Source organism: Podarcis gaigeae (assembly GCF_964106915.1).
Source record: "Podarcis gaigeae genome assembly, chromosome: 1".
Classification (NCBI taxonomy): Eukaryota; Metazoa; Chordata; class Lepidosauria; order Squamata; family Lacertidae; genus Podarcis; species Podarcis gaigeae.
The window spans coordinates 31,981,435-31,997,353 of NC_139678.1; the positions used below are offsets into that span (position 1 = coordinate 31,981,435).

Genomic DNA, 15,919 nt, shown 5'->3' on the forward strand with positions numbered 1-15,919 from the left:
GCGCGCACACGAGAGGGAGAGACGTTGCGCGCGGTGTGTTGACGTGACACGCGGCACCGGCGAGATGTGGAAGGTTGAGGGCTCTGACAAGGCGGTGAGTGGAGAGGTCTGGACGGGGCAGTGCGTGGAAGTTCTTTCCCCGCCGGCTCAGCGTCGCGCGCGGGCCCAGCCCTGGAGAGCTCCCCCTGCCCCGGCCTTCCCGGCTCTGGTCTCTCCTGCTTCGGCAGCATTTGCCCTGTCGATACTCCGGCGGAGTTTCGAGCGATACACTCGGATGCGTGCACATCCGACACGCGTCTTTCGGTAGGAATCCGGAGCTTCTCGACTCGGAGAGACCATGCCTCCCGTTTCAATCTGTTGCATACAAACAAAGAAAAGCCACTTTGCCCGAGGAAATACATAGTTGTTTCCAAGCATCAGCTGAACGTGTCATTTCACTACTTACAAAATTGGTTTGCTCAATGGGTTAAGTCTTGGAAAGAGTGTTGTTTTTATTCTCCAATTCTAGTTATGCCAGTGCCTCCTGAAATCGAGGTGTGGTATTCTAGGGGTGCTGTGATAAAGCGCATTTCAAGCAGTCGCACCATCTATTGCTGCGCTGTGGCAGTGCCCGCTCCCATCAGCACAGTGTGACATAAGAAGATGAGTCAAAAATAGCTCTTTGTTTTCCCCTGTTCATGAATTGACTTTGTGCCTCCTCCCCACCCCCCACCCCATCGTTCTTTTGCATTGAACATGCATCTTGGTAAATTATTTTCTAATTCAGCAATGATTTTTATTGGAGCTTTTGCCCTACTGAAATATGCCCCTTGAACTTTCCTGGGGCAGAAAAAAACCCCAACCAAGGCATATTTTCTTGTTTGCCTTAGATAAATGATAAACCTAGGTTCACAGAAGGTGGTTGGCTTGAACTTTAACATGTAATTCCTGCTTGCTTAATAGCTGAGCATTTTTAGTTGCACTTGCAAATAAAGCCGAGGAATAGGTGAGTGAAGATAATAGTATTGTATTGGAGTTGCTTGGCTAGTTAAATTGCTTTGTGGGGAGGGGGACTTTGGGATTGAAAGAAACTGCCTAAATTTCAGGTCTTGGATTGAATATATAGTTGTCATGATTGTCATCAAATAAAAACTAAGAGATGCAATATTATGTTTCTTTGTATATACTGTAATGTAATTAATGTGCATGGCACTTTACAAATACAGTACAAGATAACCGGTCCTATCCATCCCTGAGGAGGCTTACATTCTAAGCAATTGACCACAGATAAAATGCAGGGAAATACAGGCAGGAGTAAGCAGGGGAAGACTATTTATTTCAGTTACACATTCTTTGGGTTTGTAGTAATTGGAGATTGTGCTAAAGGCTTTATGGAAAAGATGGGTTTTGTGGAGGGATTTGAAAGAAGTAAGAAAGGTGGTATAACAAAGGTACACTGTATAAGTGCAGCTGGATTCATTGTTCCTAGATTTCTAAGGACTCCAACTCAACCTAATTGCTTTCTAACCATTGTTGCTCAGCCCTGAACCATTTATACAGATTATACTAAGATTTCAGCATCACATGTTCTAAATCTACACTATTATGAAATCCACTGCAGCTTGACAGCTAAGAACACAAAGTACACGAAGCTTATATGTGATTTGCTCATCAATTGGACTATTGTTTATCTGTGTAGGGGTACTAGCCTAGTATGATGGCAAGTAATGAATGAGCTACAATTTCCAAATACCATTCAGTATTGCTTCATATATTATATAACGTATTTTTCCGTGTATAAGACTGCCCCATATATAATACACCCCCTACTTTTGGGGACCCCAGTTTAGAAAATGGGCATATGCACTATCTGTGTATAAGACGCCCCCATATTTTTAACCTTATTTTAAAGTAAAAAAACCTAGTCTTATACACAGAAAAGTACGGTAATTATCCTGCCTTCCTTTGAAGTGCACAGAGTGGCACTTCACAGGGTAGTTGCAAGAATAAATTAGATGTTTGGTGGAACCATAATCAATTACGTATGTCACAGTGGCTTGTGAAATCAGTTCAGCACAAAGAGTGTTGAGCCCATGTTCAACTATTGATCATTATAATGGCTATGCAGATATTTTAATCTAGGTCTTCCTAGATTAGCATTCTGTTAACTACACCACACTTGCTCTGTGGTATCATATAGTACAGGAGCTTCTCCTTTAGATTTTTGCAGTGAGATATTTTTACAGACATTCTTCTTCTTTGGCGATCACTCGTAGCCAAACCATCCTAAATATCTCTGTAGAAGCTTACAAAAAGTTTGGCCTATCATTCAACATCTGAAAAACCGAAGTGCTGCACCAACAAGTACAAAATAACCCTTCTGCAGCGCCATAAATCCAACTCAATGGTGTAACGTTTTACAGACAGTCCTGTACATGTCTACTGAGAAGTAAACTGCATTGAGTTCAATGTGACTTACTCCCAGGTAAGTGAATATAGGATTGCGGGCTTAGATATTCACTGGAGGGAAGTAAACATCTCAGTAAATGTGCTTAGGATTCCTCTGTATGCCAGATTCCATGCTTATTAGCAGGCTCAGTGGTTGGTAAGAAAACTTGAACTGTGAGTTCTAAATCCAGTCTTGGTTACAACATGAATGAGACCTATTGCTTCTATCAAGACTTGCTTAACATTAAGCTGTATTATGCATCTGACTACTTTAGCTATTATGCCTTTAACAAGGAGGAAAATGCAAAGTAGAGCAGGTGGGTATTTATTAGAAAATACCCAAGTTTTTAATAAATACTGGCTAGCATAATTTTGCATTTTTATTTCCTTTTGGGGCTTGTTCTGCTGGAGCAGAACAAGTTTATTCACTATTATGCCTCCAGTTCTAGGATAACAATCTATGTTTTTATTTCAACATCCCATGTGACAACATCCCAAGCTTTATATTTGAATAGGGAAACTACTGGTGGTGCAAAATAACAGTTCACTCAACAGGGATGTTAATGGATATTCTCTCAAAATGGTGTTGGTTATTGGTAAAATTGAATAAAGGATTTCATTTGTTTGCTACTGCATTTAAAACTTGGTTGGAATTTGATTTAGACAATCAATCTGCTCCTAAGTTGCTGAAGCTGTCTTTTTAATATAAATTCTGGGTTCATGTGGCTTGGGATGTTCATTGTAAAATGACAGTTTAGGTTTCAGATTGTTAGACCATTTTTTTGCCATTTTGTTATGGCAAAGTATAGCCTAGAACAGTGTTTTTCAACCACTGTTCCGCGGCACACTAGTGTGCCGTGAGATGTTGCCTGGTGTGCCGTGGGGAAAATTGAAAAATTCGAAAGATTTAAAAATAAAGTATTTTATAATTTTTCATATTTCTGTTTACTTACTATTTCATAATAAAGTAATTATAAAATACTTTCTTTGTGTTTATTTGATTCCTATTCAAGAGAATTACTTTATATATAGTCAATATAGGCACAGAGTTAATTTTTTTAACATTTTCTAATGGTGGTGTGCCTCGTGATTTTTTTCATGAAACAAATGTGCCTTTGCCCAAAAAAGGTTGAAAAACACTGGCCTAGAATGATATTCTTATGCTGCATATGGAGAAGTTTTCAGAAAACTTGTTCTTAGCCCTAATTTTTTGTTAAGAGGGGACTTTATTATGGGATTTCTCTCCAAGAATACTTTCTACTGCTCTTGGAACAAAACATACTGATTTGAATCTCAATGGAAAACAACATAGCTGCTGAGGGAGAGAAGTTTAAAGATTCATTTTAGGTTTTGTAACTAGTCATAAAGTTGAGGGATCAAAATATGAGAGTGGAGCTATGGAATGATAAGGAAATAAAACAAGGCAGAGGGCAAATGAGGTTTCTGAGCGGGAGGGGCAGCAGATTGAAACAGGCATAAGGGTAGAAGCAGGAGAAGGTGACAAGTCCAGTGATAATGGATTCAGATACCAAAAGTTCTAACCACATGTCGGTGGACAGATATAATTAGTAGACTGGGTGTGCAAATAGTGAGGTGATGTACTATGTTGAAAAGCTGATGCATAAAGTAGTTTGAGGCTTTTTAGAAATAAGAGCATGTCACAGCTAAGTATGGACAAAATCAACCAAGAGTCTTGTGGCACCTTAACAACTAACACATTTATTTTGACATAATTTTCTGTGGACCAGAGTCCACGTCATCAGATGCTCTGTAAGGACTTGCATTTTCCCTGAATTTCTTTTTGACAAGTTCTGCATAGGCTCTAAAACTCAGCACTCTACTCAAATAGGTAAAATGCAATTGGCTACATTAGATTGACTTTTTAAATTTTTAGTTTGAAAGTCTCTGTGTGATGCATTGCATTCCTCTTTTTCTTCTTCCTCCCCGCTTTCCCAAATAAACTTTATTTCTGTTCTTTGACATTTTGTTTCATGAGCTGAAAATAGTATTCCTCTGGAATTCCTCCTTAAAGACTTCCATATGTTAGACTGCATGGTTATTAAGCTAGCCCTTGTATTTCAAAATTACCTCATAAGAGTTCTATGGTGTCCTCTAAGCTTTGGAAAAGTAAAACTAAAGCTCATTTTTCCTAGAATATGGCTGGATCACTCTCTGTAGGATTTACCCCCTCGTCTCCCCACCCCTCCATTGCTGGATAATCTGGGAGATATAGTATGACTGGTAGCAACCTATCAGAATTCATCTTTGGGGAAAGCCTTATACGTTCTCTACTTTCTGGGATCTTGTGAGGTTCTTTTGTGCTATAATCAGACACAGCATTGGTTGGGAACATTAGTCTAAAAACAATTTGCATCTGATTTGAAAGTAAAAGCTAATACACAAAACAAAAAAATATACTGAAAGATAAATTTGAGTACAATGAAAGAAAACTGCATCTAATTCTAACCCCCCCCCCCTCCCATTCTGCCTCTCTAATAACTACAAAACCGTAGTGGAATGGTGTCTTTTACCCTCCCTGATTTTTAAGCCGCTGCCATCAGGAGAAGATGAGATTCCCATTGTCTGTTGTTTTGAATGACATTTGTGTTCTTTGTCTGCCCAGGCCTGCTAGTGTTATTAGTGAGGACACAGAAGTCTTGGCCTGAACACAGCTTAGCTGAATTGAATAGATTCATGTCAATGGCTTAATTTGGCATTTGGCACAGTTTCAACATTATCTTGAAGCTGTTCAACCAGATACTCTGTGAGGGAGGAGGAGCATAGCTTGCATTTTTATGAAATTGTCTGGAACATTAGAATGCATCTTGAACTGTTCCGTAGACTCAAAAGATGAGGCCCCTAATGGTGTGAATCAGATTCTTGAAGTGCGTTTGTAGCATGAGCTGTGGTTGGGGCGGCTTTTTAGGATGTTGAAAGTCTCCTGTGTGTAAGAGGTTTGGTGTAACTAATTATGCTATTGGTTAATAACTCTGCTGCAGGAACTTCTCCAACTCTGCAAATCCTGATTTGTACAGTGGCTGTCCAAGGCTCCCAAGCACAATGGTACTTTCCTGGGCTGCAGTCATTGCTATGTTTGCACTTTCCTCCATTTACTGCCTGGTTTCTCACCACGGCCCAGAGCTGTGGTTTCAAGACCTCTTCCCTTCTAAAATGTGCCCTGCAAACACCAGCATGGACATGTTATATGGCATTATGTTTGATGCAGGAAGCACAGGGACACGGATTCACATTTACACCTTCGTACAGAGAAGCCCAGGTAAGATCACATGAGAAGGTTCTAAGCCTATGCCGTGGGGACCTTAGATTGTGAATATATTGTATGCTTTTGCTAATTCTGATACCAGTGATCTTACTCATCCTCTAAAAGTTGGAGAACTAGCTTGAGTACTACTGTGACCAGCCATTGAAACTTTATTCTGAGCTCTAGAGTTTCTTAATGCTTCATAAGCCTTTATTCTCAGAGTTTCTGTCTTGTTTTCTTTAACCTTTGATCAGTTTGTACATGTTTGCTTCTCTTCCTAGATAAAGTTCATTGTGGTTCAGTTGTACTGCTTAGTCATGCTTCTTTTGAGAGGGTGTTCAATTTAAAGTGGCTTTATCACAGAAAACAGCAGGGGATTTTGGTCTGAAATGTTGTCTGTAACAGAGTGAGTGTCGGAAAGGTGGGAACTTGATAGTGGTATGAGACGTATATTCACTTCTACAGTGAATTGTTAGGAGATTATCAGATAACTGTCAAGCAAAACAAATACGTTTTCTAAAAGTTACTCTAGGCAGAGGGGAAGATGTTTTGTAACTTAGAAGGCGGCCTTGTTTCAATAAATGGATGAGTGGGGGGAGGGAATTGGGAAGGATCACCTTAGGACCTGGGTAGGCAAACTAAAGCCCGGGGGCCGGATCCAGCACAATCGCCTTCTAAATCCAGCCCGCCGATGGTCCAGGAATCAGCGTGTTTTTACATGAGTAGAATGTGTCCTTTTATTATTATTAATAATAATAATAATAATAATAATAATAATAATAATTTTTTATTTATACCCCGCCCTCCCCAGCCAAGGCCGGGCTCAGAGCGGCTTACAAGCAATAATAAAAACAAGATGAATGATTACAACTTAAAAACAAAAATAAAATACAACATTAAAATAATGGAACATTAAAATATTAAAATATAGCCTCATCGCAGGAGGAGAAGGAAAAGAAAGGAAAAGAGAGAGAGAGAGAGAGGGGGGGGGAGGGGGGGAGGAAGGGAGGGAGGGAATCAAATTGGCTCCAAGCCAAAGGCCAGGCGGAACAACTCTGTCTTATAGGCCCTGCGGAAAGAAATCAGATCCTGCAGGCCCCTGGTCTCATGAGGCAGAGCGTTCCACCAGGCCGGAGCCAGAGTTGAAAAGGCCCTGGCTCTGGTTGAAGCCAATCTAACTTCTTTAGGGCCTGGGACCACTAGGGTGTTATTATTTATGGACCTTGAGGCTCTCCGTGGGGCATACCAGGAGAGGCGGTCCCGTAGGTACGAGGGTCCTAGGCCGTGAAGGGCTTTAAAGGTCAAAAGCAGCACCTTAAATCTGACCCTGTACTCCACCGGGAGCCAGTGCAGCTTGAAAAGCACTGGCTGAATATGCTCCCATGGCAGAGACCCCGTTAAAATGCATTTAAAATGCATCTCTGGGTTATTTGTGGGCCATAGGAATTCGTTCTTTATTCTCTCTTTTCTTCAAAATATAGTCGGGCCCCTCACAAGGTCTGAGGGACAGTGGACCGGTCCCCTGCTGAAAAAGTTTGCTGACCCCTGCCTTAGGACATGCTAGATAATTTTTTCAGCTCCTTATTTAGATTGCTTGGCCTTATCCAGATCAGCTTGCTTTGTCACGTTTCAACTAATTTTGTGCTCACTTGTTGCCCCAGTAATTCTTTTTACATCTGGATTTGCAGGGCTTAGAATTTCCTTTCCCAAAAGTATACTGAATTTGTCAGTTTGGCTGCATTTTGAAGACAAAGCCACAGTGGCCCATACTAGAACATTTTCTGTGCGAAAGAAATAATGATGTGTTAGATTGATGTCCTGTGGAACCAGTAAGTTCCTATTGATAGATATGCATGCATTTGGGAAGATCAACTATTATAAAAGTTGTTTGGCTTGATTTTTGCAGAAAAACCTGCAGAGTTAGAAGGCGAAATCTTTGAATCAGTCAAGCCAGGACTCTCTGCCTATGCTGACCAGCCTGGAAAGGTAAAACATTCTGATGGCTTTTTGTGACTATTTGGCTCTCTTCCTCCCCACTCATTCTAAATTCAGTTTATATAGCATGAAGAAGAAAAAGAAAGCAGAATGGGAAGGCGAGGAGGACGAAGAGGCAGGTGAGAAGTAGAAGTTTTGCTGTACAGCACCATCAGTAGACATGGCACTTGTCACAGCTTAAGAATGGGGAGGGGGAGCTGGACAGGAGCTTACAATCTAGGATAACAGAAGAGGTAAGAGAGGGTGGGGCAAGAGGAACTTGGGGGGTGGAAGGGACAAATGTGAGTAAATGCAGTTGCAACTTAGTTATAGGCGAGAACGAACTTACCAACATTTGTGTCTTGGATTTCTCTCCAACTTTAGGGAGCAGAAACAGTCAGACAATTGTTGGACATGGCTAAAGAAGCTGTACCGCCCAGTCACTGGAATAAGACCCCAGTAGTCCTGAAAGCCACGGCTGGTCTGAGGTTGTTAGCAGAGCATAAAGCCCAAGCTTTACTCTCTGAGGTAACTTTAGGTTTTGCAAGGGGGTTGGCTCATTGCGTAAAAGTTGGGGGCATATGTAACAAGCTCTTTTCAGCGCTTGCCTATGTGCAGTTTTGCCTTGATTTTTAAAAAAATACTATACAAGTCTTGTGAGAGGCACTTGTAAATCCTACATCTGCTGTCACTATGTTTCAATAAATTCCTGTTTTATACCTGAATGTTGGGTGAAAGCGTTTGTCTTGTGCTCACCTTGATTTTCCTCCCACTGTTTTTTGTACGGGAGGAAAGTTATGACATCCACTCATCCATGCATAACCTAGTTTTTTCATTTCCACAGGTCAGGGTGGTCTTTGAGGAGTCACCATTTCTAGTTCCTGATAACAGTGTTAGCATCATGGATGGATCTTATGAAGGTGGGTCCCGGGAGGCAGAAAATGGGAAGGAATGGAGGTGAGTTCGGGGAGAGAAAAAAGGGAGGGGACCTAGTGAGGGAGAATAACCACGGAAGCAAGAGGGAAGGAGTAGCATCTCCCCTGTGCCGAATGAAAGGTAAAATATTGCTGGTATCACGGTAGCTAAACCACAATATCCTCCTTAGACCCAAAGAGATGCTTTAAGTTTCTAGAGGAGAATTAGGTTCCATACACAGGAAAGCAAAGAGTCTCTTTGGTTTTAATGGCAACATTTCATAATGCAATACTGTTAGATGAAAAGCAGTCACATAGTTTGCAATTAGAAGAAACTCAAGCAAAGGACAAATTCAAGTAGCCAAACTGGCATAGTGAGTAAATAGTTTTAAGTGTAACTAGCCCAGGGGGGTTGGGAGCCCCTGTATGCCAGAGATGTGCAGGGTTGGAGACAAAAGTATGCTGCCTGACAGGTGAGACTTTTACCTTTGTACAGTCAGCTACAGTCAGCTTTGTACAGTCAGAGGTCTTTATGCGCACCCCTGCCCCAGTCTCATCAACAGGCATTGTCAAAGGTCAGGGACATAGTCTTTCGGTGAAGGAAAAGCAGTGGAAGAGGACGTGGAACAGGGCTGGGGAGAGGTGTGGCCTGTGGATGGGGCATGAACTGGTAGGGTTCTGTGGACCAGATGGAAAGGCCTGGAGGGCTGCATTGGCCCCTGAGCCGGAGATTTCCTACCCCTAATCTGACTAACAATGACAGACTGGAGTAGAGGTTTTTTGTTTCCTCACAAGCATGGTTTATTAGTCAGCCTACATTTACCAAATGATCTTCAACTCACTTTCCATACCTTTGTGATGAACAGTGAATTATTGTTTGTAACTTATCGGGAAGTACAGGCAAAACAGCACAGTCCCTGCCTGCATATTTGCAAGCCAAAAAGTTTTCTGAGATGGGAAACAGTGAGCAGTGCAAAGCTATCCCACCATACTTATTGTGCGCTAAACTCAGCCTGGATCCCCCTCACATGTTCAACATGCCAAAGTGGTCAAGTGAATTGTCCCTAAGCTGACAAGCCTGTTAAGCATGTCCACTAAGAGTAAAGATAATACATTTTTTGTGGGTTAGAAATGAAGTCAAATATATTTCAAGAGCGGAATTGTGGAAGGTCTCAGATGGAAAACAGTGAAGGCTGATGGGGGTGGAGACTAGAACATATTCAAAACCTAGGGAAGGATTGGAAGAGATTATGCTTGAACAGTGATAGAGGTGGAAATCTAGCAGCAGTGAATATCTTTCTGGATTGCATTTGGGTCTCAAGATAGATTTCAGTTACTTTTCCTTCCTTTTTGCAGGTATACTAGCCTGGATCACTGTGAACTTTTTGACAGGTAATTACTGCTTTGTGATTTCAGTTTTGAGGCTTGGATAGAGTCTGTTCCGTAAAAACTGAGTAGGTAGTTGGATATTTATAGTGCAAATTTTCAGAAGACTCTGCTGCTGAAATCCATTCAGGGCTGCAAATAATAAATAACATGGAAACTCTCTGGGCATGTGGGTAGTCTTTGAACTTCTTCAATGTTCCCTGCAGGGCAGTTGTATGGCCGGAATCAGCAGACGGTGGGGACCCTGGATCTGGGAGGAGCCTCAACCCAGATCACATTCCTGCCACAGCGGGAGGTGAGGAATCTTGGGGTTGCTCAAATGTTGGATAATTTCGTGCAGTTGTCTTATTTATTTCATGTTTTATTTCATTTAGATCTAGGCTGCTTTAATCTGGCAGGGGCAACCCAGTCAGATGTGCGGGATACAAATAATAAATTATTGTTATTATTAAATTATTATAATAATATTCATTAGGTTGTTAGGCTTCTTTGTAAAAGTGTTTTAAATACCAGAAATAATGTGAAATGGTATGCATTTGATAATGTTGCTTTTCAAGCTGTGACTTCTAAAATGTTGCAGCTTGTTCTTTAAAGTAGTGCCTGAAACTTATTATCATACGTATATTCTGACCAGGGAACGTGGGTGGTGCTGTGGTCTGAACCACTGAGCCTCTTGGGCTTGCCAATCGGAAGGTTAGCGGTTCGAATCCTTGCAACGGGGTGAGCTACCGTTGCTCTGTCCCAGCTTCTAACCTAGCAGTTCGAAAGCACACTAGTGCGAGTAGATAAATAGATACCGCTGCAGCAGAAAGGTAAGCGGTGTTTCCATGTGCTCTGGCACTCATTGCAGTGTCCCAATGCACTAGTAACGGTTTAGTCATGCTGGCCACGTGACCCGGAAAGCTGTCTGTGGGCAAACGCCAACTCCCTCAGCCTGAAAGCGAGATGAGCGCCACAACCCCATAGTTGCCTTTGACTGGACTTAACCATCCAGGGGTCCTTTACCTTTTTTCCTTATTGTGAGCTTACCAGCATCATCAATTTATGACTGTGACTACATTCATTATCAACCTTCATAGAAGATTTTCTTCCTTACTACAGTAGAGCAGATGTTTTCTGAACATTAATAGCTTAAGATTATCAAAATTCTCTTGTCTCTTCAAGACTCGTGTGAATATTATATGCTGTACTAATGTTACACAAATGTATCTTGAAATTTTAAAGTCACTGAAGAATCCTTTTTCATTATCCTAATTTTAGGAAACCCTAGAGCAAACACCAGTAGATTTCCTTACCTCATTTGAAATGTTCAACAGCACTTACAAGCTCTACACACACAGGTGAGGCAGTTCTATGCAAATGACTATTTTTAAGGACACTGTTAGGTATTTGCCAGATGTAATAATGCCTTAATAATTTGTATTGCTTATTCTGAAGTCAGCATCGCATCTTTTGCTAGTTATCACAACCCCACATGTGTCTTTATTCTCATTATAATAAACAGGTAGTCTGTGGATTACTGTAAAGAACCACATGCTAACTTTTCATACATGGGCTTAGCAAGGAGGAGGCTGTTTTAGCAGAGTATTGATCTTATATCCTTGTTCATAAAATTGCCTAGTCTTGTAAGTGGGATAGAATGAACTCCGACTTTAACCAAGTGCTGTTTGGCCTTCTTCATTTTACAGCTATTTGGGGTTTGGTCTGAAGGCTGCACGGCTTGCTACATTGGGAGCCCTGGAAATGGAAGGTACAGTCAGACAGAATAGCTTTGTGTTTGTTTGTGTGTGTGGATGGACTCGGAGGGGGGGGTGGTCATCCAGCTAAGTGGATTCATCCAGTCCCTAGAATTTGTCCTGTTCAGAATTCTAATGGGAAATGGTCCTAGACCAGCTTCTGACAGGCTGACAGTCTCTTTATCCCCTTCCTGGTGTGCATTTTCCTTTAATGAGATTCTGTTGTCACTGAGACAGGTAACATGGCACTCTGCAGGCTTATACAAGCCAGCTGAAAGATAAACTCAAAGAGGAGCCAAATTGTGGAAAGCAATTGTAGCTGCCCTTTGTGGTAGGTAACTGCTTATTAAAACCAAGCCTTTGGGTGGAGGTGAGTTTGGGTTGTGATTACAAACAAACAAACAAACAAACAAACAAGCACCATGATTACGATCTACATTCTAAACAGTAGATATACTACTTCAGCTCTTTTAAACGGTTCAGCAACTCAGCTTCCTGTTTTGCACAAATGTGAAAAAAATTGGGTTCAGGGGATGCTCTTCCTACTTGAGAACCTTCTAAGTATCGTCTCCTCCTTTTGATTAGCCTTCCTCAAACTCGGACCTCCAGATGTTTTGAGACTACAGTTCCCATCATCTCTGACCACTGGTCCTGCTACCTAAAGATCATGGGAGTTGTAGGCCATAAACATCTGGAGGGCCAAGTTTGAGGAAACCTGGCCTAGGAGTCCACTAACATATTAATATCAAGACCCTTTGAGTAGCACATACAGCTGTTATCATTTTCACATCCCATTATCATGCCAACTCACCCAGAATACACTTAGGTTTCATGGCCTCCATCCCGGTGTTGTACATTGCTGCCCCATCTATACGTTTTTAGTCCAGTTTGGCTGGGAGCAGAAGCATTCCTCAACCTGTATCTGTCTCTTCCATTTTTCACCTACCTGTCTATACAGGACCCACCTGCCTACATAGAGTTTAGTGCAGGGGTGGGAAATGTGTGGCTCTCCAGCTGTTGTTGAATTCCAACACCCATCTGCTCCAACAACCCAGCATGACCAGTGGTCAGGATTGATGGGAACTATAGTACACCAACATCTGGAAGACCAAATATTAGCTACTCCTGGTCTAGTGGACTGAGCTTCCTATTTGGGGAAACAAGAAAAAACTTGATTTTCTTCCATTAATGGACTTTGGCGTTTAAACTTTTCCCACTTCCTTTTCCTGCAAGTACCAAGGGTACTGAAAAACATAAGCATTATTGATTTCACCCAATCTATATTCTCTTTAGCATCAGATGGACGGACGTTCCGAAGTTCATGTTTGCCAAAACAGCTGGAGGCAGAATGGCACTTTGGGGGAGTGAAATACCAGTATGGTGGCAACAAAGAAGGTAAGTTGGAGAGATAAAGTTTCCCAAGACTGCTGCTGCATTGGGGTAATGGCTTGAAATGATTTAGACCCAGCCAGAAATAATAATGATCAGGAAACAGATCTTCAGCTGAAAAGCCATTGATTGTGCTCGTTGGAGTATATTGTCCCACTGAAGTAACATGGCCGGTCTCTTGTATCCTTATTTCATCTGGGAATCCTTGATCTGAATCTCAGTGAAGCTGTCCATTGCCATAATTTATTTGCTTAATGTGAATTTTATGTTGTATGCTCCCCACTTCTAAACGTTTTGCTACTTACACTTGGAGGGTTTTCTTTTTTAAGTAACTATTTTAAATATAATTCATAGGGCACAGGTGGGGAACCTATAGCCTGGAGGCCAGCGGTCCCAATTTAAGCTATGAGGCATTTTACCCCAGGCCATATTCACTTACCCCACATGTGACTTCCTAGGACATCAGGTGTAGTACAGCTGTAGCTGCAAAGGAACAACGAGGAGTGTTAAAGTGTACTAATTTGCCTGCAAGTGGGGCTTGCGTTCAATATCTTTAAACTTGGTGCTGAATACCAGATCTTCTGGGATTGGCTCCACTCAAGAGACTCCGGAACAGAAGTTTTGAATGAAGCCATCCCTGCCACAAAGGGACGCAGGTGGCGCTGTGGGTTAAACCACAGAGCCTAGGGCTTTCCAATCAGAAGGTCGACGGCTCAAATCCCCGCGACGGGGTGAGCTCCCGTTGCTCAGTCCCTGCTCCTGCCAACCTAGCAGTTCAAAAGCACTTCAAAGTGCAAGTAAATAAATAGGCATCGCTCCGGCAGGAAGGTAAACGGCGTTTCCATGTGCTGCTCTGGCTCGCCAGAAGCGGCTTAGTCATGCTGGCCACATGACCCGGAAGCTATACGTCGGCTCCCTCGGCCAGTAAAGCGAGATGAGCGCTGCAACCCCAGAGTTGGCCACGACTGGACCTAATGGTCAGGGGTCCCTTTACCTTTACCTATCCCTGCCACAAGCAGGGCTTGCTTGTGGCAAAGAAAGCACTGCATAATACTTCTTTGAAGGCGCAGCTTGCAACCGCATGGAAATATTTTCCCTTTTTGCTCGCTTGGAGTGTGATAATCTTTCAAAACTGACCTGTAGAAGATAGGCCAGTTCTGGATTTGATTTATTGAAAACAGGAATTTCTTAAATCGTGGATTAAAGGAATACCTATTTTTATTAAAACCTAGTATTTAAGGACAGAGAAGAGAGAAAGCTGGGAGATGAGTCAGAGATTTGTGAAGACACAGTGGCTTTAGTCAGGAAGAGGTGTCAAGATAAGACCTCAGCTATTTTGCACAGGCAATAGCAACGGACATTCTTTTTTTCTAATATTTATTGAGTTTCCATTTCAGATTGCAGCAGGCACAGAACATAAATTTTAGGTCCAGGAAGACAGCATTTCCTTTCTCCTCTGGCTACTGTGGCCCTGTTTGCATATCATGCTAAGCCAAATGGAAGCTTAGCACAAAGACCTGAGTGCGTGGGCTCCCAGAGATCACAGCCAGTCATTTTGCTTCCATGCTCTGCTTGAGTTAAACCGGTTTGGCTTAGGGTGTCGTCTCAAACCAAGCCTTGTGGTTTAGTGTTGTCCAGACTAAGCACAAATTCTAACCAAGTTTTGTCCAGGAGAGCTGAATCACAACCCCAGTTTTGGTAAGCCATGGGTTAGCTTAGCGTGGAACAGACGCAAAACAATCAGGGAACGAGCAAAGCAGCCACCATCTCTTCTCCAAACCAACACGTTTGTGCTAAGCCATGGTTTGTCTCGGTGTGGTGTGCAAACCAGGCAAATGAGTCACTTCTGCTCCATTAAAATCTCCATTACTGTATTTGGATCACAAGGCTCACAATAAGGTTACCTTGCATAATTCCCTGATATCTACGGCATTTAATATTGGGTGTATGTTCACAGTTGTAAGAGAGTCCTTTTCGGGTAGAGGACCCCTTTCCCCATCACCTAGGGCTTGCTTGTTTGTTTTTAAAAAACAATGTATAATCATAAAGCGTAAGGATAGAGATGGGAATGTGCCCAGGCTGTGCCAATATTGCAAAGCTGTCAAGAAAGACCATTTACAACTGTTGCACTTTCCTTAATTTCATTGTTAGCAATTCTGCACTTATCTGCAATGGGATTCATGACATGTTGAACTTACCTTTGTGTGTTTACCCTGCCAGGAGAAACGGGATTTGAACCTTGCTATTCTGAAGTGTTGAAGGTGGTAAAGGGAAAACTGCATCAACCAGATGAGATTCGGCACAGCTCCTTCTATGCCTTTTCCTATTATTACGATCGGGCTGTGGACACTGCCCTGATAGGTGAATAGCAAACATTTGAAATCTTGCTTGAGCTCTATGACCCTTGGGGAATGAATGCCCCTCTTTCAGTCAGTCACCTACACGATGGGACTCGATGAGCCGTTCAGATGCTCCTCTATTCATGCAATGAATGCACACGGGTCGTTCATTTGTTGCAGGAATATCTTATTATCCCAGCATGGTAAGCACTGGAAGTATATATTGTGTCTGGAGAAATATGATTCCCCCAGCCCAGATAGTGTATCCATTGTGAATGCTGGGTAGAATGTGGTTGCACCAGATGTCACTGGCACCTATTGAATATCACGAGCATGAGCGACGCAGCCAGCACCACTTTATGAACCTTTTAAAACGTGCCTTCCCCTTTTCAGTTGTATGAGGGTGGATTAAAGTGTGGCTGCAGGTGGTTGAGCATAGTGCAAATGTAGTGCTTAGAACAGAATTCCTTTAACCTCTGAAATAGCCTTAAC

The 15,919-nt window shown here is 42.2% G+C and overlaps 1 protein-coding gene across 2 annotated transcripts in view; it reads left to right on the forward strand.

The window, feature by feature from the left end:
• The window catches only part of ENTPD5 (ectonucleoside triphosphate diphosphohydrolase 5 (inactive)), a 20,695-nt gene continuing 4,776 nt past the window's right edge, over positions 1-15,919 (forward strand). Inside the window, exons 1-11 of one of the 2 annotated variants that reach the window (XM_083741566.1) lie at positions 1-94; positions 5,427-5,704; positions 7,596-7,675; positions 8,048-8,191; positions 8,508-8,583; positions 9,934-9,969; positions 10,170-10,258; positions 11,224-11,303; positions 11,652-11,713; positions 12,993-13,094; positions 15,309-15,449. In XM_083741566.1, coding sequence (XP_083597692.1) covers positions 5,488-5,704; positions 7,596-7,675; positions 8,048-8,191; positions 8,508-8,583; positions 9,934-9,969; positions 10,170-10,258; positions 11,224-11,303; positions 11,652-11,713; positions 12,993-13,094; positions 15,309-15,449 — 1,027 coding nt within the window. In that variant the 5' untranslated portion in view covers positions 1-94; positions 5,427-5,487. Of the gene's footprint in view, positions 95-800; positions 986-5,426; positions 5,705-7,595; positions 7,676-8,047; positions 8,192-8,507; positions 8,584-9,933; positions 9,970-10,169; positions 10,259-11,223; positions 11,304-11,651; positions 11,714-12,992; positions 13,095-15,308; positions 15,450-15,919 lie in introns of those variants that run through there. The other variant, XM_083741567.1, reaches the window with a different exon arrangement.